The following is a 25,519-nucleotide window of genomic DNA, read 5'->3' as shown; positions in this document are numbered from 1 at the left end:
AAAACTTTTAAACCTTTGCATCCTGACAAAAGATAGACATTTGTTTGTACCATTAAACAACAACATGCAGTGGCTCATTTGAAACTTGATCTTCCAATATCATGTTCCTTAGATTGACCTGTAAAATAAATTAAACATGCAGTACCTTTCATCTTGCCGTCTCTTAATATGCACAAATTCATCTTGTCTACTTTACTCACCTTTAAGCCTCATTTAATGTCTTTGTAAAACAGTAAGAATACATAGGTTTATTCCATGCTGAAAAAAAGAAGAAAGAGAACACAACGTTTCGGCCGTGGAGCCTTCTTCAGGTGTGAGGTCTCACACCTGAAGGTCTCACACCTGAAGAAGGCTCCACGGCCGAAACGTTGTGTTCTCTTTCTTCTTTTTTTCAGCATGGAATAAACCTATTACTTGTTCCTTTGCAGCCTACGCATGCTGACACAGCTACCCACCTGAACTAGTAAGAATACATTACTTTTACACGAAACACAAAAAGAAAAATAAAAACAGCAGTCTAGAAAGCACCAGAATGGAGACAAAAAAATCTTTTTGGTTGCAAAACAATATTTAAAAATCATGCATCATTAAATGTAACCAGTATGCTTCACTTCCCGCACTTTCTACCTGCTTGTTTCAGTACAGCACTCCGATTTAGATCCCCTGTAGTTACACGGATGATCCAAACCACTCCTACATTCAGTACCAGCTTCATGAAAAAGATGCTTAAGGGCATTGATTCATTGCTATATTATTATTTCTGTGATTGCACTTTCTGTGCACTTCAATGGTTACAATGTAAATGTACTGGTAACAGTAAGGCACAGAGAAAACAGTCCTTATGAGATTACTTCTTACAGCTCAGCTAACATACTCCATTCCTAAAATCTAAAGCCTAGACATCACGTTCTGTGCCTTGCTTAAGGAATTAAGCTGTTACTGATGGAGGCAAACGTTAATCTCCCTGATGAGACAGGCCAGATTTCAAGTTTAAAAGTACAATAAATATGCATCCTCTGTGTCAGTGAATTCACATGTGGTGCACTGTATGTAAGGTTTACAGCTGTGTTAATGGGGCCTCATGTCTTTACACCAACATCTTAAGTGCAACATTGTGAACTGTACAGACAACTTTGACAAAGCAATACTTCTAAATTACAATATCAAATGAACGTCATCAAACAAAACAACCAGTCTTCCCTGAAAGCATTAAATATGTATTAACATGTCTATATTTACTACTCTGTATTCATTTATATGTCTAGGATGCAAAGGGTTAAAAATAAGGCAGGTTAAAAAAATAAGTCACAGTTCAAATGCAATTAAGCCCTAAAAAGGAGCTCAACTTTATACAATGGCATTCCTCAGTGAAAAGACACATGCACTGCAGGACTTTCATGGAAATCACATTTTTAATGTTAACATAACTTAAAAGGAGATGCTAAAAGCAAGAGACATTGGAAGTCTCTTTGCAAGATCATTATTAATAAATATTCCAAATGAACCTTCAAAGCAAAGTCTTAACTAGACTACCCTGTGAAAGCTTTGTGAAAGAGGACATCACCAGTTCCTTTTCAAAAGAAAATCTATGTTGTTTCACTCAGGGTGATGACTTTGGCTAAATGATCAATCAAAATATTCTTCCTAGACCAAAAACCCAGCAATGGGGAAGTTTTCCATCTCTCACTCCTCTCCACTACCAAAATGAGTCCCTTTTTTGTAACAAATTAAGTTTTTTTTTCTTCTTCCCTGATTAGTCTGCAATTAAGGCCAAAGTGTTGTTGTTATACAGTATATTTTGATTTCATGCAAATTGCTACTTATTATTCCTGTAGTCTATGACTTCTCAAAGAGGATTGAATAGTTCAACATATTGCATTTCAGCATTGAAAAAAGCTCATTGTTCATTCAGTGTAACTCAGATTTCTCCCTCATCACTTACTCATACATTATAAAAGTATTTCTAGCATCTAGACTAAAACTTCAGTCGACCATATATACACAGCGTCTGGATTCATTTGAAATGTCAAAGCATTTTTGTTTTTGCCATCGACTTTTTCCACACTTTCGATCATCCTGCTCCCTGTTCTGTACCTTCACCAAGCTGCTCCTGCAGGACAGCTCCAAAGACTCAGAGCATCCCAAAGCCTTCACTGCCTTCACTGATGGCCAGCTTCAGCATTTTGTGCAGTTCCTCATAGGAGTCATAATAGGGGAGGCACAACTGGTTAAAACTGTGGAGTTTTAAAAAAATATATTTTGAACAATATTAGTATGAGTATGTTTTGCTCATAATTCTCTTAATTTACGTAACTGAATACAAAACATACATTTTTACTGCAAAAAATGGACACTGCTATCTAAATGTCCTGAAATGCAGTTATGGAGTGTAAAAGGCTTGTGAATTGACGTGTAGTTTTTGCAATATGCATAATATACCCTGTATTGAGTCAGAAGGTGTAGGTTTTTCGCTGTTAATATACATTCATGCATGTCTGTTACCCGCCACGCATGTGTAGACGGTACACATACACGTGCCCGTTACCACGTGTACAGATGGTAAAGATCTGTTACTCACCATGTGTGTGCAGTTGGCAGTGTGCTGTGCGTCGGAGCAGCGATAATTTGGAAGGAAGGGCACAGCGTGTTAAAACCTCCTGGAGGAAGCTGAGAGGAGCCTGTTGTGAACTGCAGCAGACGAGCAAGTTCTTCCTGGGTGAAGCTGGACACTACAGCCCAAAACCACTTCATCACCTGCGTTTCACCACACATTCAGAAATCCCAATGTCAACAACTTCCGATCATTCTGCATTGTCCTTCGACTTCAGGTAGACAAAATGTACTTTAAGTTCCCCATTTACCTACCTTTTCTCTAAAGTGCCAAGAACCCCCAACAATCACAGCATGGGCTTTGAAGTCCATGACATTGATATCCCCAGTGCCACACATCAACAGCTGCAAAATCAAATCACAGGAGACATCCTGGTATTGAATGAGTTTCAGCAAGATTATCACTTCCCCTCCTGATTACATTATTAAGAACGTTTTAAACAATGGTTATTGTTTGATATTTACATAGCTCTCCTTTGGATAATACACAGGTAAACATGGAGGAAGAAACACATGATAAAGCAGTGTTCATAATGCTGTTATTTAAACGTCACTGCAAATCATAAGAATCATCATATTAAAGAATAAACATTCAACAGTGACAAGGTCATATCTAGGCAGGTCATTATTCCAGCCTCCATAAAAACGGATCATAGTATAAATTCAGGGACAACGGAGTATGAAAGGAAGTAGGACAGAGGGAGGATACAAGAGGAAGCAAAGCAGGAACATCATCATTATTCATCATATTCCTCTTCCTCTAAAGCTCAGCTATGGGACAGGACCTTTTTCTCATCAGTATTGGAGCCAGATTCTGTCTAGGTAATTGGAGCATTATTAAAAGAAAACTCACTTAAGCTTCTCTTAGTTATTTGAGAAAATGATGATGAATCCATGTATCGTGGAATTCTCAGGCTCTCTATTTCAGTGATGCCTCGTTAGAGATGATGTTCACTTAAATATGCTGAATCACCTCGGTGTTGAAATATATGAACTGCAGCTAAAGGGGTAACTTCCATAAACAGACATAGAAAAGCGATGATGATAAAACACAGTAAACATGGAAAACTGTTCACGGCATAACAAGCATAACACACTCTAAACAAATCCATAGAAGTCAAGAAGAAGGAATTCCGCATACCTCCAACTCATTTTCATCAAATATAGCCAAGAGGTTCTCTGGAACTAGTTCATTTAAACCTAGACAAAAAAAATAAGTGAAAATGAAGCTTTCCCAACTGTTTAAACAGAGTTATCTTCTCTGGGGCACACCCGCACTTCACCCTGTTAAGATTTCCGTAGATGGAGAAATCATAAATGATAAATCTATAGGGTGATAAGAGGTCAGCTCCAGGAACAATGTCAGCAAGAATTAAGCTAAAACATTTAAATAGACTTTAAAAATAAAAATAAATTAAAACAATGTATGATTTATTCTAAAGTAATATATTCTTTTTAAATCTGAAATCTCATTCTAATGAACCAGCAGTCTGCTATGACCAGCAGACATAGTATATGAAAAAATTGCTGCTAAAATTATAAGTGCACCATTCTCACCTTTGAGAAAATGCTCTACCTCCTCCCTAACCTGGTTGGCCAACCTATACTGTGCCAAGAGATTTAAATAGTGGATCTTGTTTTCATTGGTCACTGCAATCTGGGAACCTCCGGCGATAAGTTCCACCACCTGCAGATGTGGAAAACGGGACACTTTTTTCATTCAACATACTCGACTATAAACCATTTACTTCAAGGTCTTAGATTAACCAAACTTAATAAGAGAACATGGTTAAACTAGAGCTCAACAGCAGTCTTAGGAGTATGCTCCGTGCTCCAGTATGACCACCACATTCACATGTCAGTTCTAATTAAACTTAATATAAGACAAAAGATCATTATATATAACACTTTTAAATCCTTCCTAAAAACAATTCTGAAGATTACAGACATTAGGCAAAATAATGGATGTATTTGGATTGGGAAATCTGACCAGCTGAGAATTGGTTAATGGAGAGAAAACCATACATAATGTGAATGCTCAAGCTGAGGTGATATAATTATTGGAGTACCACAGGTATCTGTACAGGGACCACTGCTCTTCTTCATTTATATCAATAGAATATCTAGATTCTAGTATAATTAGTCAACAAGTCAGGCTTACAAACTCTACTAAAATAGTAGAAGAAGCAAAGTAAAGTTTTTTAAAAACTAAGACAAAGTCTGAGTCTTGGTAAACACCAAGTTTACCAAGATGTTTACCAAACACCCAGATAAGCAAAGAGCATTACATGCAGTTAGTAAAAACAAATTAACAGATGGAAATGCTAATCTTGAAAACGCTACTTAAGAGAAAGACTTAGGAGTTCATGTTGACATCAAGGAAATGAGAAAGAGCATTGAAATATAATCAAATATTATATATCATATCAAATACATTTAAAAATGTAGAATTTAAATCAAGGGATGATATATTAAAATTGTACAATGCACTGGTAAGCCCTTATTTGAAGTGTTGCATACAATTCTACACACTTTGTTGCAAAGCAGTTTAGAAAAAAACAACCAAACACATCCCTGATTTTAAAGGACTGAAGTGACAGGCTAAACAAACTCAATGTCTTCAGACTTGAATAGAGAAGATTACAAGGGGACTTGATTATATAAGTCAAAGTACTCAAAGCTACTGATCAAGGCAACATGACAGACTTCTTCAGAATCTGTAGTGAAATATGAACCAGAAGACCATGTTGAAAAGGAGGGAAGAAAACGAGGTATGTTTTTGCACAAAGGGTTTGGGAGTCTGGCACAAGTTATCTTCCCATGCTGTCAAAGCTGGTATCCTGGCAACTTTTAATAAAGGTCTGAAATCTGTTTTGTCTTTTAATTTCACATTAATTTTAATTGCACTTGTGTAATTGTAAATAACTTAAAAATACTTGCATTCACAAATACAAGAAAAAGAAACTGACATCTTCCCCTTTCATAAATATTGTAATCTATTAAATTACATTTTAGAAAGTACCTTCTCCAGGTGTCCAGATCTGTTATATTTTTCCTCAGCAAAAACAAGATCCATTTCACTGACATCATTGTTTAGGATAAAGCAGACTTTAGTTTTATAGAACTCCTGATCGTCTGTTTCAAAGTACTGTAATAAAAATATGGAAATCAGGATTTTTTCTTGTAACCATTAGATCTGATATTTACTCAATTTTGATCAAAATCATTTAATACTATCAAGCTTAAAATCATCTGCTCACATGAAAATGCAGCATGCAATTTCTTTACATTTCTAAGCATTTCTTTACAAACCAGATGTTGGAATTTAAAAAAAAGCTAACACAAAAGCTATTACAAATATTGTGTTAAACCTGAGACAAAATGATTGCTTTCCCCACCTTATAATTCATACGGAGGCCAATGATCTGAGCCAGGAAGGAGCGTGTAAACCTGGCTCTCACCAGCTGTTTGTATGCTCCACCCAAAGCTGACTCATACAAGCACTTTCCAACCACTCTGCCTGCAAACTCATACACCTTCAGGCGCAGGTGGGGTGGTCGATCCGCGTTAGGGTGGACCTGCATCCACAATGACATGAACGACTGAGGTCTGTATCTACACGCACACAAAGCTTATGGGAGAATTTTGTTTCTCAGTCACAGGTACTTCATAAAACAATGCATGCCATTAAGAGTACATGCAGTGTGGCTAACATACTTTAAAAAACAAAATGCAGCCTGAAAATAATGAAACTAGCAGCTCCTTACCAGGCCCTGGTTGTTATCACTGAAGCGTGTGAAGAGCTGGTTGGAGGTGTCAAACAGCGCCTTGCAAATGAGTTCAAACCACTCTCTGCGAGGCCCCCCCCAGTCCAGGGCTGCAGAAACAGATATCGTTCGCAAAAGACAACATATGACGTTCTCAGAATTCTGAACACTAGAAATATCCCCGGGCTTTTGCACTCTTCTTTTCAAACGTGCATGACTGCAACTCCAGCTCTGTATGTTGTGCGATTATCTTCTGCTCCTTTTCTAATTTTCAGATGTTACTCTTTCGGTTATGACTGACTGAACCCTGTCATTAAATAACCCGATCATTTGAAAAATAAAACCAGGAGAAACATGTGAAAGTGCAGAAGTGCATGAGAACACAAGGCACTTCTTTATCCAAAGGGTTGTGGCAGTATGGAATAAGCTACCCAGTGACCTTGCTGAATCAAATACCCTGAATTCCTTCAAGCAGCAGCTGGATGTGATTGGTGGACAAAGTAACTACCACCAAATGGCATCCTCTTATTTATAATCATTTTTATGTTCCTGATTTTGTTTTGCATGAGTAATGAATGTGTTTGCAATCTGCAGCAACACGGCTAAGAAAACCACAACAATGCTAAAATTACCCAGTCTGTGAGTTATAATTGTTTCAAAATGCCGAAATAGCTCACCTTCTTCATCCTGGAACACCACCTCAAGGTTCTTGCTCCAGTCTGACACTGAGAAGTTCCGTGTGGCCTTCAGGGACTGAGGAATAACACCATTTAATTACGTTTTTGCGAGAAGAAAAGATAAAATAAAACACAACAAAACAAACCAGAACATTAGAGGGTTTTGCTTTTGTTTTGGGGGTTATTGCTAAGGGTTAGAGATCTGACCTTAGAGTTAAGGTCATTACACAGTACCAAATTCAATCAAAGCTTCAGCCCTCCAACAGATTATACAATGAGCACTTGCTACTGAGTTTTTTTTAATCAGAGAAAAGCATTGAGAATCTAGGAATCCATACTTGCCAGTAAGTGTGGGATTTGCTGTTTGCAAATGGGTTATGAAATAATCTGGGCTACAGTACAATATTTTCTATTCAGTTCCCAAATTTCCTTTTTAAAAGCATAGGAGTATTTTGTACAGAACTGTAGGGTGAAAAGATGTTGTGTGGAGAGGCTCCTCCAACTGTCTTCACTGCAGTAGGGCTGCATTGCCACCTCACCGAGTCAAGAATAGAGTGGCGGCTGATCTTCAGGCAGGTCTTTGTACGAGGTCTTTTGGAGTGCAAGTGCCTCAGCTCCCGCTGAAAGAAGCTCACTTTGTCCTGGAATGTTTCCGAGCCTCCTGTTTAACACGCACACAAATCCAGAGAAACACAGCGCTCAACTTTTAGTTCGTCTGACTAGAGGTCAGAAAATAATTGCTGTTTTTCCTTAATAAACAAAAAACATAAATAATTCCGCTTTAAACTTTATTTTATTCGCTGGGGAAAGTAGGGCAATCTTTTTCCTCCAGGCTTGTGCAGACAGGAAAGGTTCCGATAACACTGTTCCTCAATATTTTATCACAGAGCTGATTCACCTATCTCATGGCGTTTTTCTCTGCTATGTTGGACAGTGCCAGTATTCAGTCAATGGAATAATAGCCCATTAAACTCACCAATATTTTTGTGCAGAAAGCGGATAAAAGTTGCAGCCATTATGTTCCTGTCTTTACAGCTCAGTTCTATTGGTGGCTGTATCCCATCATCCACCACCAACGTCAAATATTTGTGAATGGGGTCTGGACCATGGTACGAGAACTGTAAATCAAAATGATGTTTCAGTAAATCAAAACACAAACATCAACACAATTAGGGATAATACATTTTTAGAAACAATTTTAACATGGGTAGCCCAAGTTAGTACGGAAATATTTATTATGACACTAATAGTATACAGACCTATTTGTAGTTTCAAGTGGATACGCAAATAATACTAAATGAATCTTGAGTCTGAAAATTAGTTTTCAATGTTCCTTCAAAGCAAATGTGCTGAACAGGTGATATACTATCAAAGGAAACTTAATTATAACAAATATCAAATTTAAAAAAGGTGCTTGAAAATTAACAATAGTTTTTGAGCAAGTCCAATGACATTCTATTGAAAAGTCATGACATAGGTAAATAGCAATAAACAGGGTTGATCAAGCATGGCTCTTTTGTTAAAGACACAGGTCAGCAGTGTACTGTATGTGACCACTTCCCAAAGAGCCATGTGCTGCTTATCTGTGACAGATGCTTTGCAGCAGGTTCCAGGACAGCCCGGGCAAACATGTGCCTGGTCTCTGTGACCCACAACTGCCAAACTTTGTTTTGGATCATTCTAAAAACATTCAATGGGGCTCACGTCAGCTGAGCAGGTAATTCACGAACTGTCACATTCTCATCAGGCAAGCAAGCCCTCGTTACACAAGCAGCAGGTGGAGGCGTGCTGCTGTGTCAGGATGAAACAGCAGGGAGGTCAGCAACTGAGGTCCCAGGACCTCATCAATGTGGCGCCATGCAGACCGGCAGAGTTCTGTGGTGACGAGAAACTCCTGCCCAACATCTGAGCCAAGCAGTCTGTGACAGGACACCTGACAGCTGGGCAAGCAGTCCCTGCTGTGCCAAATACACATAAGAGCTATTGCCCTCAGAGCTGCCTGTTTGACTCCTTCCACAAGCACCATCGTTACTTCCAATTCACATTGGAATTCCAACATCAAGCTGCCACCTACCTTTGTTCCTGGGCATACTCTGAAGGTATAAAGGCGCCACGGAATGATTTTCAGGTAAAACTCCTTCACAGAGAGTTGCTTAAAATGAACAACAAGGATAATGTTAACTGAACTTAAGAGTTACATCCTCATAAAAACTTTACAGTATCATAGGGTATGTATTTCTCACGTAAGAGATGAGAGTCCAGCAGACATATTTCATCTATTTACAGTTACAAGGGAATTCAAAATGATGATGTTCTTTGGCAATTCTGAAAATACTGTATAATTACAACTCAAATATGGGGATTATGAAAATGTACACAAATGCAGATGCTATTAACTATAAACAGAGAGGGACCTTCTGACAGAAACACAAAACAAAATCATAAAAGGAGTTAGTTCTTATCTCATCTGTTCCATTCAACCCCTCATTCTCTTTTCTTGCCACACATTGTATAGCGGGGTACTTTTTGCTAACTATTTTTGTCAGCAGAGTTAAATACAAAAAAAAAAAGAAAGTAACACGCCCGGCTTTGATAATGCCTGTTAGGGATCTCCCGTTCGTAATCTAAGGAATGTGTGGCTTTTAAAAGCCAGCTTGATTGCGAACTTTAATGCAGCCCAACAATGGAAACCCACACAACACTGCAGAAGCCCCATCTTACATTAAAACAGATCCTACGTTCTTCCTGGAGTGCCCCTCATCAACAAGAGCCCTACCTTAGGTGATATGTAACAGTACACCTTTTTTGGTTTCTTCACTTTCTCCGGCTGCCCCTCAGACGGGGAGTCCCTGTCTTCCTCTTCGTCCTCGTTGGCGGTGGAGGGCCGCCTCTGAGGCGCCAGCAGTGAGGAGGCAGGCAGCTGCCATGAGGCGTTGGCATAATTCCCTGTGCTGTACAGATACGCCTCGAAATAGATGCTGACCCCTGGGGTAGAAACATTCTTCTCCACGCAGTTCTTTTCGTTTTCTGTTTGGGGTCGTGGGGGTGGAGTTTGGTGGGGAGACAGGGTCATGGGTCAGTAAGTCATGTCCTACTGCCCCGAAGCAGAAGCTTTTCTAAACATTTCTGTCCTACCGAAGTGAACCGGTGAATAGCGCTCTAAAGGTGTCTGTGTGTAACAACTGCCGTAACTCCTGTCAAATTTAATATTCTGATAACTGTTCACTTAGCCTCTCCATATGAAATAACCTAAAAATATGACTCACTACTCAAACAGCTTCTCTCAAGCTGCTAGATTTCTGGACTTGAGTCAAGATCTGCTCATTATATCTGGGACCCGGGAGAAAAGTTCTCCTATTGAGCCCACCTGCGTTGTAAGTGGATTCACTAGAGTTTGGCTGTGTGGGGCTGACCCTTAGTGAGGCTAAAAGCATGATGGGGCTTTAAGAAAGGAAAAATCGAAATGTCTATCCTAAGCATGGTCATGCAAAAACTTCTCCTTCGTGAGGAGTTTTTGCTTTGCTCGGTCTGTGGTCTTGGGTCAACCATGATTGTTGAAACTAGAGAGTGAAACTGCTCAGTTGACACCTGTGACACTGGGTCAGGACTGGGGTTCAAGTGCTAGCCTGAAAACAGCTTCAGTACGCATTGCTAGTTAGACAAAACAGGGCAGGAAGTCCAGGCCTTCTTAAGACTACCTGAACCTCTCCTGTAGCATCTGGGCTATTTCCAAAAAGAGTATTTTACTCACCACTCAGTACAATTACATCAAACTCTCCGTTGCTAATGGGCTGATTCTGGTAAGAGATGCAGGTTCGAAAACATCCCTTTTTTCTGATGGTCAGTCTCAAGAGAACTTGGCAAAGTTCCTTGTTAGATGACACTGACTTGCAGTAGTAATCTTCAGAGCATTCTTCATCTTGAGTACCAAGCTAGCAAGAAGCAGAATAAAATGGGGGTGGCATGTACTGGACAAATTAGGGATTGAAACTAGTGCTCTTAAAGATGATTCTCAATAAGTGGTAACATTCTACTTTTCTAAGATAAAATAGTAAAAAATACAAAACCTCATATGAGGTTAACTGATGCTTACTTATCAATTTACAAATTTTGACTTCAATCGTTTGTATCCTTCCCTCAACAGTGGGTGTAACATTCATTAAAACATGTTTTACATACTGTAGTTCAGAGTAATTACTGAACACTGCCTGCTGTCGGCATTTTAGTTATTGCTATGTGCCAGTGTTAGGAACAATTTGCTGGCACCTTACCGGATGGATCCGTACGCTGTAGTTATCTTCATCAATCAAAGAGACAGAATTGCTGGTGGGATTGCCATATTCATCCCGAGGCTCAATCTGTAAAGTGTGTTGCTGCCCATTTGTCAACACCAAAGTGGAAAAGTGGGAGGCAATCTTTGTTTTTGAGGGTACTACTGTGCCTGAAATACAGAAACACAATGGATGCTGACATTTTCTAAGCTCTGGTTTTCAGATTTAACAAACAAACCAAATAGTTTTCAAGTAGTTAGCCTTGAAAGGTGAAACAAAGAGGACTGGATAAAATCATAGAAGAATGGAAGTGTGCGTTAAACACAGCACAACGGAAAAGACAGACCTGGCTGAAAGATTTTGTAGTAGGGACTATAGGCAACGTCCAGGCCCCCAAGCTTGACGGTTATCTCATAGCGGCCAGCTTTCCTGACCGTGAAGGCCACTTTGACCACGTTGGAGTTGGGCTCCTGAAGCACCTCCTGTGTGACAGGAATGTCCAGCGCCAGTTCGATGTGAGAGATGTGCACTCTCAAGCCCACCAGCCTGTTCGCCGGATACGGCTGCCCATTTTTATAAAATAACTGGAAAACACGGGGGGAAAAAAGCAGAATAAATGTTACTCGACATCTCTTTTTGTAAAAAAGAAACCACCAGCTCTATGCTGTTTTGACAATCACCCAATTCGGAATTTGCAGTCGATTATGACTTGGTTTTGTAGTGACAATCCTCCACTGCAGGACCAGAATGGGTGACAAAAGCTACTGTAAGAGCACCTTGGTTAGCTGAAGCCCACCCAAACCCAGGAGTGCTTAGTTAGGTGTAGAAATCTGATTTTGACCTGGGATCATTACTCCTGAGCTGGCTTGAGTGCAGTTCAAACAGACGCCTGCTGAATGTGACATGTCAGAAATAATTGTTCTACGTTACACCTCAGGAGTGTCTGCAAGGCAGAGATAACATTATTAGAAACAGCCAATGTGCCAGAACTTTGTTTTTATATGTTGTAATCGCCACTGATAAATACCCATTCATTGTAATAACATGAGGTGTCTTTGGCTGTACCCAGACTATCAAACCCTCTATAACACTGCTGTAATTCACTGTTCTTCTAGAAATGGCCTGATTTCTTCACAAATTAAAACTCATTTCAAACCTCCGATGCACTGCACTGTGAATCCTACCATCCCTACATGGCAGAATGGTGCAGGTGTAGAATGCATACATTTTTAAGCCTTTAAAAATAGTTTTAGAAAAAAATTCTTGAAGAGAAGGATTAAAAACACAGCATGGGTACAATAAATGTGCACTTTTAAATTCCTTGAATGAAACAATAGCCTGGAGTCCCTGCACAGAGACAACCAGTTAAGATGACACCATGGAAAGTTCCTTCTCATAGAAATTTGAACATCAGATGAAGGATGGGCCGTACTTGAACTCTGAAGGCCATAGTGTGGCCCACTTCCTGAGGGTCCTTCCAGTCCCAGGACACCTTGCATGACCTAGGGTCGAGGTAGTTGCCACGGACATAATCGTAAATGCTACGGTCTCCTCTCCTGCCGCGGTCCTCATTCTGAAGGAAACTGACGACTCGAGCCGCAAGCTCGCACAGGAACTTTATTGTGAAGACAAATGCGATGATGGAAACTGTAATTCCACCTGAGAAGGAAAAACAGATTGTCTTCAGGAAACCCAGCCCCAGAGTGGTTTTCTCAAAGGATTCACAACGCCCAGATCTCCTCGCTGACTCACCAATCACGTAAAACATGAGGTCCCTTATCAGAAAGCACAGTGCAACAGTACAGCCGAAAATCAGAGCACCAGCTGAAAAAAAAGAACAATAGGTAATGGACATGAACAGAAATCCTAAAATGTAATTTGAATACACTACTATACATATTGTTTCCATGGTAAGAAGTAAAATTGTTGAGCATACTTCAGTTTTACTTCAGCAGGTGTCACGAAGAACACCAATTTTAATGGGATGTTCCTCCAATATAAATTCAATGACATAATTAAAACATGTCAAATTGCTTATGTGCTGAAAGTGAGGAACAACTTCTAAATTGCACTGTAAGGCCTGAAAAACAAGATTTCTGACTGAGAGATGACAGTGCAGGTAGCGGTCAGTGGTGCTGCACTACAAAAAGCACTCTATGTAATGAAATCAAGCTTTTCCAGTAAATAGCACTATACCATGGATGAAAGCTCTTGGACTCGGCTTAAAGAGGTTGTCTTATTGTACAATCATAGGCAGAATACAAGACTTACACTATATTGTAAAAACCTCTAATTGTAGGATGAAGCTAATGAAGTTTGGTAAGATATCTTTTCACTGTATAAGATACCGTACCAACTCTTCTATTTATCTTACAGCATCACTGCTGTTGAAAACAGTAAACTCTTTTCACCTTGCTTGCCTTTAGGTCATTAAGGAATATGCTGCAAATAAGCAAATAATGCAGTGGAAAGACTCTGTATCTTTTACTCCTGGAAACCCACCTATAGACCACTTCTCATTCAACCTGCGTTCAGCCAGGCTGTGCACCAGCCTTGTCTCGTAGTCCTGGTCCCGGCGCCCCCGAGAGTTCTGGAGGACCTTCACACCTGTGGACAGCTTGATGTAATCTTCGTAATAGTATCCCCAGGCAGCGAGTGAGAGCTGCAGCTGACTGTCAAACTCAGCTAAGTCATCCAAGCTCGAGCAGCCCAAGGACTTTAATCTTCAACACGAAAAAAGGAACCAAACATTTCGAAACACAAGTAAGCTTCATAGCATTCAATCCATTTCACAGGTCACACACTGTAGTACACTTGCTTTTCAGAGAGCTTTCTGAAAAGTATTAAGATACCAAAAAGAAAAAAAACCTACTTCCTCCTAAGCCTCTGACTGTCACTTCCTGTTCGGCAACAGGGTAGGTTTGAATATTAAATATGGATGCATTAACAGCTAATGTAAACTTATAGCAAGAAGTTTTTCTTTATGGAAAGAAACATGGTTCCCATTCAACTATCAAACTATCATCAAAGAGGAACCTCTCCTTGATTTACAGTTAAGATGTGCAAATATTCTACTTGTCTTCTCAGGTCAGTTTCTTGAATTTGGCCAGCCAGCACAAGAAGGAATATTGGTCTAAAGTTCAAATCAAACATAATAAGAACCACCAGTGTTTCTTACACATTGTTGGCTCTTAATAAATAAGTCTCCAGGTACAGCACAATAGATTACAAAAGCAGTACAGCTAGTTTGAGTGCTTACCTTTCAATAAAAGTGAAAGAATGTTTGATGAAAGGCTGGTTTTAATGAAGTCAAGGCAATTAAACGGAAAGCACTACGAAAGTGTAATGCTTCTGGCTCTGAATTTCATTTAGTTCAAACTGAGAATGTCAAATTTCTTAAAAACACCATAAACACATCAATACTGCCCTCCTGTGGAAGAGGGAGAATTACAGCTTTCAATAAACATCATATTAACATCTGTTACTATTGTTATTAGGCCCCGTTGTCAATTGTGCATATTGATATATTTAGATTTTGTGAATCATCCATAGCATGCTAACTAGGCCTTCTGATACAGTTTGTTTCAAGCAACCAAAAATCAAACAAAATCAATGAGGCTCTACTAATTTACACAATGGCATGTGGAGTGAGCAAGGCAGACAACTTTGACTTCTCTGTCTCACACAGAACAAAAAAATCTCTTGACACATTAGAGTGTATTCATGCTTTAGACCTACAGTTTATACCATTACTTTGTTCGGATCTGTTACTTAACATCCACTCAATCTGGAACTGCCAACTGATTGTTTAACATCTCAACACACAGCAACAGTTCCTGTACCATGCGGAGAGAACAAGCAATGGCTTCTGGGCCAGTTACTTATCAAGACAAGTGTCAAGTTCCACGGTGCCCTACAGGAGAGCTGATGCCGACTGAAGGACCGGCAGTCTCCCTGACATCACTGCAATCCTCCTGGCAGCCATGAGGGCACAGAAGCCGCTATTTGCTAAATAGATGCATGAGCCCTGGGTGACTAACCCCAACCTTACTGCTAGCTGGGGAGTCCGAGTCATGGTCAGTTCAAGCTATATTAACATGAATTTGTTTTCTTTATTTACATTATGTGACCTTTGAATGTCATTTCAAATACTATCATTTAACAAAACCAAACAAGCACTCTAATATAATGCTGACTATGTCAATCATTGTTAAGTGATAAGAGCTAAAATTACTATAGCAACTGTAGCACCGTGCTGCAGCAGATAGAATAACACATGGTATCAGATTCCACATAAGTTTACTTCTCCTTGCTGTTGTCAGTTTCAGTGTCTATAAAAATAAACAGGCTCACGTGTGGTAGTAGTGCTCTAGACCTTGAGAGCACAGCCACTCCTGAAAGGCAAAGTCACGGAGCAGCTGGTTCCGAGACTCCTCAATTTCCTTCCAGTACTGTGTCTCCTGCAGAACTTCCTCCAGTCGAGACAGCAAACTTAAGGTCAGCTCTTCAAGGGACTGCACATCTACACCAAGACACACAGTAACTCTCTCAGGTCATTCAGTCGTTATACTGGACACCAACACACAACAATAAGCAAAAAATTACGTCCACACAGCCCCAAATACAAATAGAACGCTAATACTGAGAATGTGTGAAGCAGTCAAAAGGTTCAATGGATGCTGTGAAACTGAATTTTGGGCTGGTTTAAATTCCTACACTTGCTTCAGATTTGCTCCTCGATATCTGTACTCGTAAAGAGAAATTAAAACTGTTCAATAATGTCTAATCTTCCTTTACTCTGCACAAACAGTAAATGCATTCCTGACTACAAAAGCACTCAGAAATGTTTCAGTGAACTACAGCAATTGTAATGGAGGTTTACACTACAATGGAGATGCTGATTAAATCAAATCTTTTCAACTAACCTTCAAATATGTCTTTGTATTCGGAAAGGCTGTTGCCATGGAGCCATTCTTCAATCTGATTTTCTTTTGCTTTCTTCCACCTGATTTCCCAGAAAAGAACCCACAGAATCGAACAAAAGGCAAAAGTCAGCAAGAAGCGTCGGTCCATCAGACCATCTTTAACTCGGACTTGGCTTTTTTGTTTGTTAAGGAGCCAGATTTAACACTGGGAAGCCGATTTTCATAGAAAAGAGCGTTTAGAGGAACAGAAAAATGCAGCCCCTTTGCACAGGATTGCCACGGCAATCTACCGCCACAACGGTCAAGGTCACTCACGAAATCACAGATTAATTCAAGCACTCCGTCAGTTTCCTTCTTCTGGAAACCTGAAACAAAATTGAAACATAGATAATATACACAGATATCCCTAAACTTGAAGACATTTTTTTTATATACTGTACACCTTGATGATCTGATGTAATGGTAAATAAATTCTTAAGAAAAATACCCATCTGCTTCTGTGGAATCTAGTATGTTAACCATTAGACATGGAGATACAGCCAATGTTGCATTGATATCACAGTGTGAGCATCAATATTAATAGACATTGCAAGAGAAGAGTGCTGGGTGATTGGAGACGATATGTAATCTGGTTTAATGAAAAATGAATGTGTAACCCTGACAGTATTGAAAAAAATAGGCCTAAAAGGGAAAAAATAAATTATACATATGGTATCAATTTCAGAAAAGACAAACAAATTTGCTTCCCCATACTCCAAGCAGGTATTTAAAAAACTGCCTGAACATCTGAAATGGATCTCGAAGAAGAAAGCCTTTTTGATCAAAAACAACACTTAATTAGTAAAGGCTAATACAAAGATCAGTGATCCAAGCTACCTGAAAATCCATGCAACACTCAACATTGCACACTACATTCTTCCTGATTTTAAAGAGATACAAAGCTAGTGTTATCCATCCAAATTAATTTAGCAGAAAAAAAGTTTCTAATTACAATTTTTAATGAGCACGAAAGAGTAATCAAAAGCTGAACTCTTATAAATGAAATCTTCCTGATCTGATTCAGAATTGAATAGCTCAAGCTAATTTCCAACTAAAACATCATAAGAACAGTCTGACTTATCATATCTGTTATATCATATAACAGATATTTACCTATTATAAGGGAAACATGAAAAAAAATATCCCCTGCTTTTTATACAAATTTGTGCCTTTAACTTTAAAGGATTCCAAAGTATTGTTTTAGTGGAGCTGAAAATGTTTGGCTAGCAACAGTAACAGATTTATTTGTAAGAAGAGATACCGAAGACTGGTGTCTTCAACATACTAAACATTACCAAAGGTCGTAAGGAGTTCTTAAATTCCGGTGGTATGTCCCTAACGGTGGTCAATATGCTAAATCCCAAGAAACATAAAGAGAAATCTATTGCCTAACAACGTGCTTTTATTTGGTATTCAATGTTCTCTCGAGAACGTCGAAAGGGACAATCTAACATTATTGTAAAACTATGGAAAAAAATGAAACTTTGAGACAACGCATGCACAACAGACTACACTGCTGGACTACAAAAGAAAAATAAGCAAGTCCCAGAGTAATTTTCTCAGATTTCGATCCATTAAAAAAAAAACTAATGTATCAAAGGTTTAACTTATTATTTTGATACAGATCTTGAATGACTGAATACATTACTGCCAGTGAAAGGAGTCACGGTGACCTGGAGACAAACATCCTAATTTGTCATTTTAAAAAACACGCTAATACGATACAAAAACAAATTAAACATCTGAAAAAATGTATATATATATATTATATATAGCGATGCACCCACCTACAATATCAAGAAACCCGTAGCAAGACGCACAGTACTTATCCCTAGCTTGCTGTTAGTATCCTGCCAGCATTATAAATAAAGCTAATGTCACTGACCTCTATAAATCTGGTATCAATTAAGGTAAAAAAGAACCACTAACATGATGTCACAGACAATGCAATAGATTTTCATAATATCCACAATCCCCCCCAAGTCAACTACACACTTCTTCCCTACCTTGAGAGTATTTACCTAAGCACCTCCGGAAGAGACGCAACGCACGTAGGAAACAAGGCGCAGAAAAATGACGTACAGACTGGGGCGATTACTGGTGACGTTCCCAGAAACGAAGAAACACGAGGTTAGAGGAGGGAGGAAATAAATTGTTTTTAATCATGGTAAGTTATTTACAGTTTGCTGTGTAAATAGGAAACACAGGACTTAAGTTGTAATTCATGTGTTTCTTGTCTTGAATTAAAGGTCAAAGTTGCCTATATGTGTTAAATCCTCATTTTTAAGTTGTAAAAATAACTCGACTTACTACAAAAGTACAAATCAAGTTTAGTCTTTTTGTGTTAACGAAATCATGTAATATAATAGAATTATAGGCTATACTTATTATAATTATTGAAAAAACGTTTAAATGCATTGTTGCAGAATTCTCATAGTTTATTATACTCCATTGTATACTCGTTATAAATGTTTTATAATAATTTACTAAAAGTGGAATTTTAAACGTTTCGTTTATATTGAGCTTCTTGATCTTATTACCTGGTGATTTCGATGTTGTGTTAAAGTTATTGCTAAACTGTACTCTTAGGAAAATCACGTTTTTTAGGAAGTTATAGAGAAATGGGGCATTTCGCTGAAAACTTAGGATAAAGATTAATTTTCTTTACGGTATCTATTTTTGTGTTGGGAAAAAAACATTATTTTTATCGATTTGTAGGGGAAACAGAAGAAAGCAAAGAAATATGCGGTGATGAAAAGGATGATAAGCTTGAAGGATCAAAGGCTGTAAGTTTGTGGTGGAATATTTATAGTCTATTTTAGGTCAATTATTCATATTACAGTGAATTTATAAATACTGGAAATTCAGTCACATAAAGTGTAAGCTGAAGATGTAGACGAGGTCAGTTTCATCGAGAGGAAAGAAATACGGCAGTTTAATATACTGTTGTAACTGCTATGTGTCATTCTGTTCAAAATATTAATTCCAATTATGAAAGAAGTAGTACTTTGCATTATTTCCACAAAAGACTTACCTGGCAGTAAGTCTTAATAGGTCCACTGATATACTGAATGTTATTTTGGGTCCAAACAACACTCCATAATTAAAACATTCTCACCCATACAAAAAGTGTTTTTTTCTCAGCAAGTATCTGTAAATACATTTCCAGGTTTCAGGGTCACTTTGTACTTGAATTTAAAGACCGATATTGAGAAATCTCTGAATACATTCTTTTAAAGAAAACCGGAAGACCGAGCTAAAACACAACAGAAAAAGAAAGAAGACCCATCTGCAATAAAGGAAAGAGAAGTGTAAGTAAAATTCTAAAATCAGATGGAGATTAGATTTTATTGTGATTTAAATCACAGTCAGAAAACACCGAAGTCAAGCATGTGTTGACAGAAGTCAAGAATGTTTGCTAAAAATGAAAAATATAAAAAATGCGGGAAGGAAAATGAGTATTAGTTTTTAATGCCTCTGATTTACATTCGTGCTATGATCAGGGGTTCCCATAGTTTACTAACTAAATCAAATCAGTGGAAAGTAAATGCATTTATGTTTCTCCTTAATGAAACAGGTTCAAGTCAAACTGTGCAGTCTATAGGAAGATATCACTGATCATTACAAAGTGCTTCAAAAAATCACATGTATTTATTTTAAAAAGATGTACTCTATTTCATACTTAAATGTTGCTCAGGTTTCCTCCCACAGTCCGAATACAAGCAGATTAAATGGCTTCTGGGAGAACTGTCCCTGCCATGTGCGTGTTTGTGTCTGTGTGAGCCCGTGATGGACTGGCATCCCATCCAGGGTGTATCCTGCCTGTGCCCGTTGCTTGCCAGAATAGACTGCAGCCGCCCCACAACCCAGATTTGGAAGAAGTGGTTAGAAAATGTATGGATGGATTTAAATAATTATAAAAATAATTTTGTTTAATAAACTGTTTTTAGCCTAGACACTTTACTTAACTGTTACCCTCTGCATCACAGAGCTCTGGATTGTTAATGCATTCAATCGACCTATCACTGTATGGTTCAGCACACAAAGCAGCTTTGCTAACTTATATTATTTTCTTTGTCCATATTTCTACAGTACCAAGTATCCCTCCTGCCTTTTCTTTCAATACAACACGCAGCTGGGTCCTCCTTACCACATCCTGGTGGACACTAATTTCATTAACTTCTCCATTAAAGCTAAACTTGACATTGTGCAATCGATGATGGACTGTTTGTATGCTAAATGTAAGTATCTCATTTAGAGAGCCTTATTGCGTTCAGTCGGATATCGAAGCAAAAACTGTATATTCCTGTTAATGCCATCTTTTTAATATACATGACTCTTTCTGTTATAGGCCAGTTGTGTTAATACTGTTTTTTTTGGGTGTAGGCATTCCCTGTGTCACTGATTGTGTGATAGCAGAGATTGAAAAACTGGGACAGAAGTACAGAGTTGCTCTCAGGTACTGTTTTCAGTAAAATTACTAAATGTTCTTGGGGAAAAAAATGGTTTACTCTTGGAAAGTTGGACAGCAGCCTGTGCCTGCTTCATGGTTTTAGCTGTTTCTTCTTGTTGCTTATTCTCCAGTTCAAGTCTTCTTGACCGATATACTATGATTCTATGCTTTTGTTTAACATTTCATAATGCTGCAACATACATGCTTGTGTGGATGTTTATTGAAGACTGAATGTCATGGATGGTTCAGATAATCATTGGTTTGAAAGAAGTAATTAAAACACAGTTTTCTTACTCACTTTCTTACAAAGTTGCAAAACTATTCACTGCATGAATGCTCTGTAACTGGCTTCCTATGAGGTTTCATGTTGATTTCAAAATCCTCTTGCTCTCCTATTAGTTTCTACATGGCTTGGCACTTTAGTACCTGTCTGACTTATCAAGATAAGATCACTTTATTGGCCATATACAATTTCTTGCATTAGGAATTCGTCTTTTTGCATACCCCAGCTTGCTCTCCATGAGACACACAGACACACAAACAGGGAGAGAAGCTGGGGGTCAGAGCACAGCGTCAGCCATTGTACAGCACCCCTGGAGCAGCTGGGGTTAAGGGCCTTGCTCAGGGACCCAACGGAGTAGGATTCCTCTGTCGGCCGCAGGATTTGAACCGGCAACCTTCCAGCCACAGACACAGATCCTCCACTCCGCCCCGTTATCTTCCTACTCCCCACCTTGCAAAATTCATTTGTCTGATTCTGGTCTCCTGCTTGTCAATTAAGCTTGTTTCTGCTCTGTGGGTGACGGGGACGTCTAATGTTATTTCCCAAAGCACTGGAATATCCCCAAGAATATCGGAGATGCACTTATGAGTGCATTCAAATCTAGACTCAAAACTTTCTTCAGGAAGGCTTTTATTTAATCGCTGTCTGTGTCTGCTCCTCGTACCTTCTGTTATTTCTTATCGCTTGTGTTTATTTACGTGTGCTAATTTTATCTTCTGTCTTTATCTATTTTTTTTCCTTGCAAAAAGCGCTTTGAGTAGTTACTTTTATTATCATATATATATAATACATTATATATCGTGTTATAAAATGTAACTAATCCCGTAATAATAAATGTGCAAGATTTGAGTCTTGTTCCCAGTACTTTTACTGTGTGTTTAATGCTGTGGTGAAGACCGATTATGATGTATTGTTATGGTGAAGACCACACTGTGGATGCCACGGTTAAGATGATATTCCCTCATGGTTAATGAGACCAGGGTTTGGATGAAGGCTAAAATTAGACATATTTCACTGCAGGATTGCCAAAGATCCTCGGTTTGAGAGGTTACCCTGTACACACAAAGGAACGTATGCTGATGACTGTTTGGTTCAGAGGGTCACACAGGTAAGCCAGGACTATATCTTCTTGATCCCTGTTAATGATCTCTGAACAAGGTTTAGGTTTCGTCTTCCACAAAAATCAGTGTGCTCTCAGCTGAAGTCAGATTGTGCTAATTTACAAAATATAGGGATGAGAAACAGTTTCACAATTCTGTCTTTCACTTGAAGTATTAACGTCCAGTCATATTAATGGAACAATTTGTAAATTTGTTTTCCATTTCACGGTTTGTTTTCAACTTTCTGCTTTCTACCTGTGGCACTGCTGCAAAGTGGGGATCAGGGCAAACAAGATGATGTGTCTTGGTGTACTGATCTTAGTAATGACAAACTTGCACTTTTTTTATTGTGAGAATTCTGTCCATCTCACTTCACCTGGAAAGAAGCTTTGGAAACTGGTGTTTGTTTCTAAAGAGAACAGTGAAATGTGGGCCAGTCCTGCTCACTGCTATATAACCCGGGTTCTTTTCTTTTTAGAAAGATCAATTAAGACAAACTAGATTGTTGAATTAATTATGGTGATTACATTCCACTTGATAATTAACCCTTTCTGAGCTTTTAACATTTTTTAAATTTTTAAAATAACTTTTTTCACAGCATAAGTGTTACATTGTTGCAACTGTGGACCGAGAATTGAAGAGGAGAATCAGAAAAATCCCAGGAGTCCCTATCATGTATATTTCTAAACATAGGTAAGAGTTTTGCTGACTATAGGAACTTCCTTCACATTTTTAGGCAGATTGTTAACTCTTTGTCTGTGACAAAGCTTTAATCACCCAGTTAATCTCTTAGCTAATCTCTTAGTTAATCTCTGATAAAAGAATTACTTTAATCAATTAATCTCTTAGAAATTGGAAACATTTTAGCCAAAAGGCTCCAAAATATACCTGCCACTTTTCCACAGAATGTCCCAGGAGAGTTGTTTTGGTAGGGTTGATTCTTTAAGCTTTCCCAGCATTCTGGTTTGTTTCAATTTAGGAGTGTAATGGTGTTTATTGGATGTGTTCAAGAAATCGTTGTCTCTCAGCATAAAAATAGAAACTCCTACAAATGCTCTGTCCTTAGTAGACATGCTTGTGACTACTACAATATGTCATAGTCATTAATTCACCAATCAGAGAGTCAGGCATTCCACATGTCTTATGTTTAAAGTTTGGAACTAGCATGGCTTTTAATATCATTTTCCATGCAGTAGTCCTGGAAATATCAAGTACTGCAGACCTCTCATCAAATTGTACTTGAAATCTAAGAATTTAAGCAGGTTTCATATCAAAATCACAACACTTGCATCTATACCTGTTATTACCATCTTATTGAAGTCCAGTTCAAGTTAAACCCTTTAATATAAATAAATTATTAATGTACCATGGGTGCATATATCCACCAGAATATTTGACTACGTTTATCTTGCTGTGCTCTGGAAACAACTTGATAAAGTCTCATATTAAGTGCTATCTGATCATTTTCAGAATTGTCACATCATGTTACTTCTATGTCATTTAGTGTTGCTTTATGACAATCTTAAATCCAGCTTCTTTCTCAGTAAAGGATGTCTTAAATTTTAAGAACACCTGCTTCTGAAGCATTCGATTATAACAGCATTGGAGCAGAAATCACTAATACCCACTGCCTTTTTCTCTTGAAGCTTTTAAATGAAAATCTGCAGTAGTAACTCACAGTGAGAGTATTACATGATGTTGTTTTTTAAGTAATGGGAATTTTTCTTTTATGTAGGTACAATATTGAAAGAATGCCTGATGACTATGGTGCTCCACGATTGTAGCTGTAAGTGTATGGAAGAATGCGGCCAGCTCAGACAGATGCTTCCTGTAGGATAGATGCCTTTTTTGCACATTCCAGTTGCAAGAGACACGATGGACTACAAGTATCTAATTCAATACCAGTCTTAACTCCCCCAGTCTCTTGGATGTCAGGCTTCAATGAGGCTAATCAAGATCACTCACTGTAGAAGACTTCACTGTCATTTGGATGATTGGTTGTGATACAAAACTGCACGTAATAAATGAATTTAAATAAAAGAAAAAAACTGTTGGTACTCTTGTGATTAGATTTATTTTTCGCTTTGATTTTTTTCTTTAAAAGCCTATCTAATGGCTGAATGTGTAAAAATTTGCCTCCAATAACACAGCTTTGCTGTAGCATCCATGCAAGGAACAGAACTTTAAACAATTTAATCTGACAACTGTATGAGTTTATCTTGTTCATTATAATTTCATTGAAATTAATATTTCTTATTAGTAACTTTAAAATACTATCTTTCCCTTTTTTGCAGTCTGTGCACATGCTGCTGTACTGACTATTTTTTTAGATTCGGCTAATGCTACCATTACCTGGTGCCTGAAATGGAGCACTGGATATCTAATGCTTACAGTAGTATTTTTACAACCAATAAACACTAGTATTTCATGATAAGATGCCTAATAAAAACTAGAGTTGTTATTTTCCATAATGAAATTGAAAGTAAACAATTTCTGTTTATAACAGTAATGATGCCTCACTTTCTGTGTTTCATGTGTGCTCTATTTAAAAAATGTTTTTTTATGTGGCTTTTGACTACTATTTAGGAACACTAAGTTTGCAAATGAGAGGGGACCATTTGGTGCATCTTGTTTGTTTATTCCTATTGACAAACTGACCTGAAGTTCTCATCCAGCCTTTTATTAAAATAATTAGGCATATCTGCTTCAACAACATGCCAGAGTCGAGCTGCCAGACTCTTTGTATAAAGGGTTCCAGTCCTTAGATTTAAAAGCACTTTCCACTTGTGTCCTCCAGTTCATGTTTCACTGTAGATTCTGAATGAGTCCATTGGGTTGACTTTGTCATTGCCTTTGAGCATTGTGAATACTTATTTAATCTCCATATCTGCAAGATTAAGAAAGGTATACTTGTGTTTACCTGTCAGTGTAAGGTATTCCTTTGACCCTGGGAATGTATCTGGGTTAACTTCAGGGCAAGAGTATCTTTTATGTGAGTGTTGTGATGACCAGAATTGCACACAATTTTCTAAATGAGAACTTGTGTATTAAACAATTTTAAACAAAAAAGAAGAAAGAAAACAACGTTTCGGCCAAAGAAGGCTCCACGGCCGAAACGTTGTGTTTTGTTTCTTTTTTTCAGCATGGAATAAACCTATCAAATGTTTTTAGTTATTTATATTGTCAGTTTACATATACATAGAATTTGATATGGATTAAATTATTAAAATAACACCGGTGGAAGGGTTATATTTGAATACAATCCCGTCTGTTCACGTCCGTTACAGCTGTCTGTTCCCAAGTCAAGTGATTTGTTCACTCCCACGTAAAAGGTAACGACTTTTGGGATGAAGAAAGTGAAACTTTAACAATTTGCTTATTTGTTGCGTTTTAT

The 25,519-nt window shown here is 38.2% G+C and overlaps 2 protein-coding genes across 4 annotated transcripts; one reads left to right on the top strand and one right to left on the bottom strand.

Moving 5' to 3' along the window:
- Positions 1-387: 387 nt before the first annotated feature.
- arel1 (apoptosis resistant E3 ubiquitin protein ligase 1) lies at positions 388-18,358 on the bottom strand. Of its 3 annotated transcripts, none has more exons than XM_015350556.2 (22): positions 18,311-18,358; positions 16,251-16,615; positions 15,679-15,847; positions 13,828-14,048; positions 13,078-13,149; positions 12,758-12,984; positions 11,672-11,909; positions 11,326-11,495; positions 10,806-10,986; positions 9,831-10,081; positions 9,129-9,206; positions 8,031-8,172; positions 7,594-7,715; positions 7,055-7,130; positions 6,378-6,487; positions 6,009-6,188; positions 5,633-5,758; positions 4,168-4,297; positions 3,752-3,810; positions 2,866-2,955; positions 2,579-2,754; positions 388-2,234 (listed from the first exon to the last, which is right to left on the bottom strand). In XM_015350556.2, exons 2-22 carry the CDS (start codon positions 16,396-16,398, stop codon positions 2,132-2,134), a joined length of 3,069 nt encoding a protein of 1,022 aa, XP_015206042.2. In that variant the 5' UTR covers positions 16,399-16,615; positions 18,311-18,358; the 3' UTR covers positions 388-2,131. The 3 variants fall into 3 exon arrangements, with proteins under 3 accessions (XP_015206042.2, XP_006632272.2, XP_015206041.2); XM_006632209.3 differs by having other exon boundaries at positions 18,296-18,352; XM_015350555.2 differs by lacking the exon at positions 18,311-18,358 and adding an exon at positions 18,077-18,286.
- On the top strand, positions 18,351-24,182 carry fcf1 (FCF1 rRNA-processing protein). The gene is made up of 8 exons (XM_015350558.2): positions 18,351-18,456; positions 19,008-19,075; positions 19,529-19,600; positions 20,382-20,530; positions 20,676-20,748; positions 22,046-22,133; positions 22,724-22,818; positions 23,861-24,182. Exons 1-8 carry the CDS (start codon positions 18,454-18,456, stop codon positions 23,907-23,909), a joined length of 597 nt encoding a protein of 198 aa, XP_015206044.1. The 5' UTR covers positions 18,351-18,453; the 3' UTR covers positions 23,910-24,182.
- Positions 24,183-25,519: the final 1,337 nt, after the last annotated feature.

This window comes from Lepisosteus oculatus, chromosome 8 (genome assembly GCF_040954835.1).
Source record: "Lepisosteus oculatus isolate fLepOcu1 chromosome 8, fLepOcu1.hap2, whole genome shotgun sequence".
NCBI lineage: Eukaryota > Metazoa > Chordata > Actinopteri > Semionotiformes > Lepisosteidae > Lepisosteus > Lepisosteus oculatus.
The sequence above is the reverse complement of the archived record's forward strand: the minus strand, read 5'-3'. Positions and strand labels throughout refer to the sequence as shown.

Coding starts and splice junctions, on each gene's coding strand:
- arel1 (XM_015350556.2), bottom strand. CDS start 16,398: ATGGACCGACGCTTCTTGCTGACTTTTGCCTTTTGTTCGATTCTGTGG. Junction 15,848..16,250: donor ATACAAAGACATATTTGAAG/GTTAGTTGAAAA, acceptor GTCTTGGTGTAG/ATGTGCAGTCCCTTGAAGAG. Junction 12,985..13,077: donor CCTCATGTTTTACGTGATTG/GTGAGTCAGCGA, acceptor TTTCCTTCTCAG/GTGGAATTACAGTTTCCATC.
- fcf1 (XM_015350558.2), top strand. Junction 20,749..22,045: donor AAGTACAGAGTTGCTCTCAG/GTACTGTTTTCA, acceptor ATTTCACTGCAG/GATTGCCAAAGATCCTCGGT. Junction 22,819..23,860: donor ATGTATATTTCTAAACATAG/GTAAGAGTTTTG, acceptor TCTTTTATGTAG/GTACAATATTGAAAGAATGC.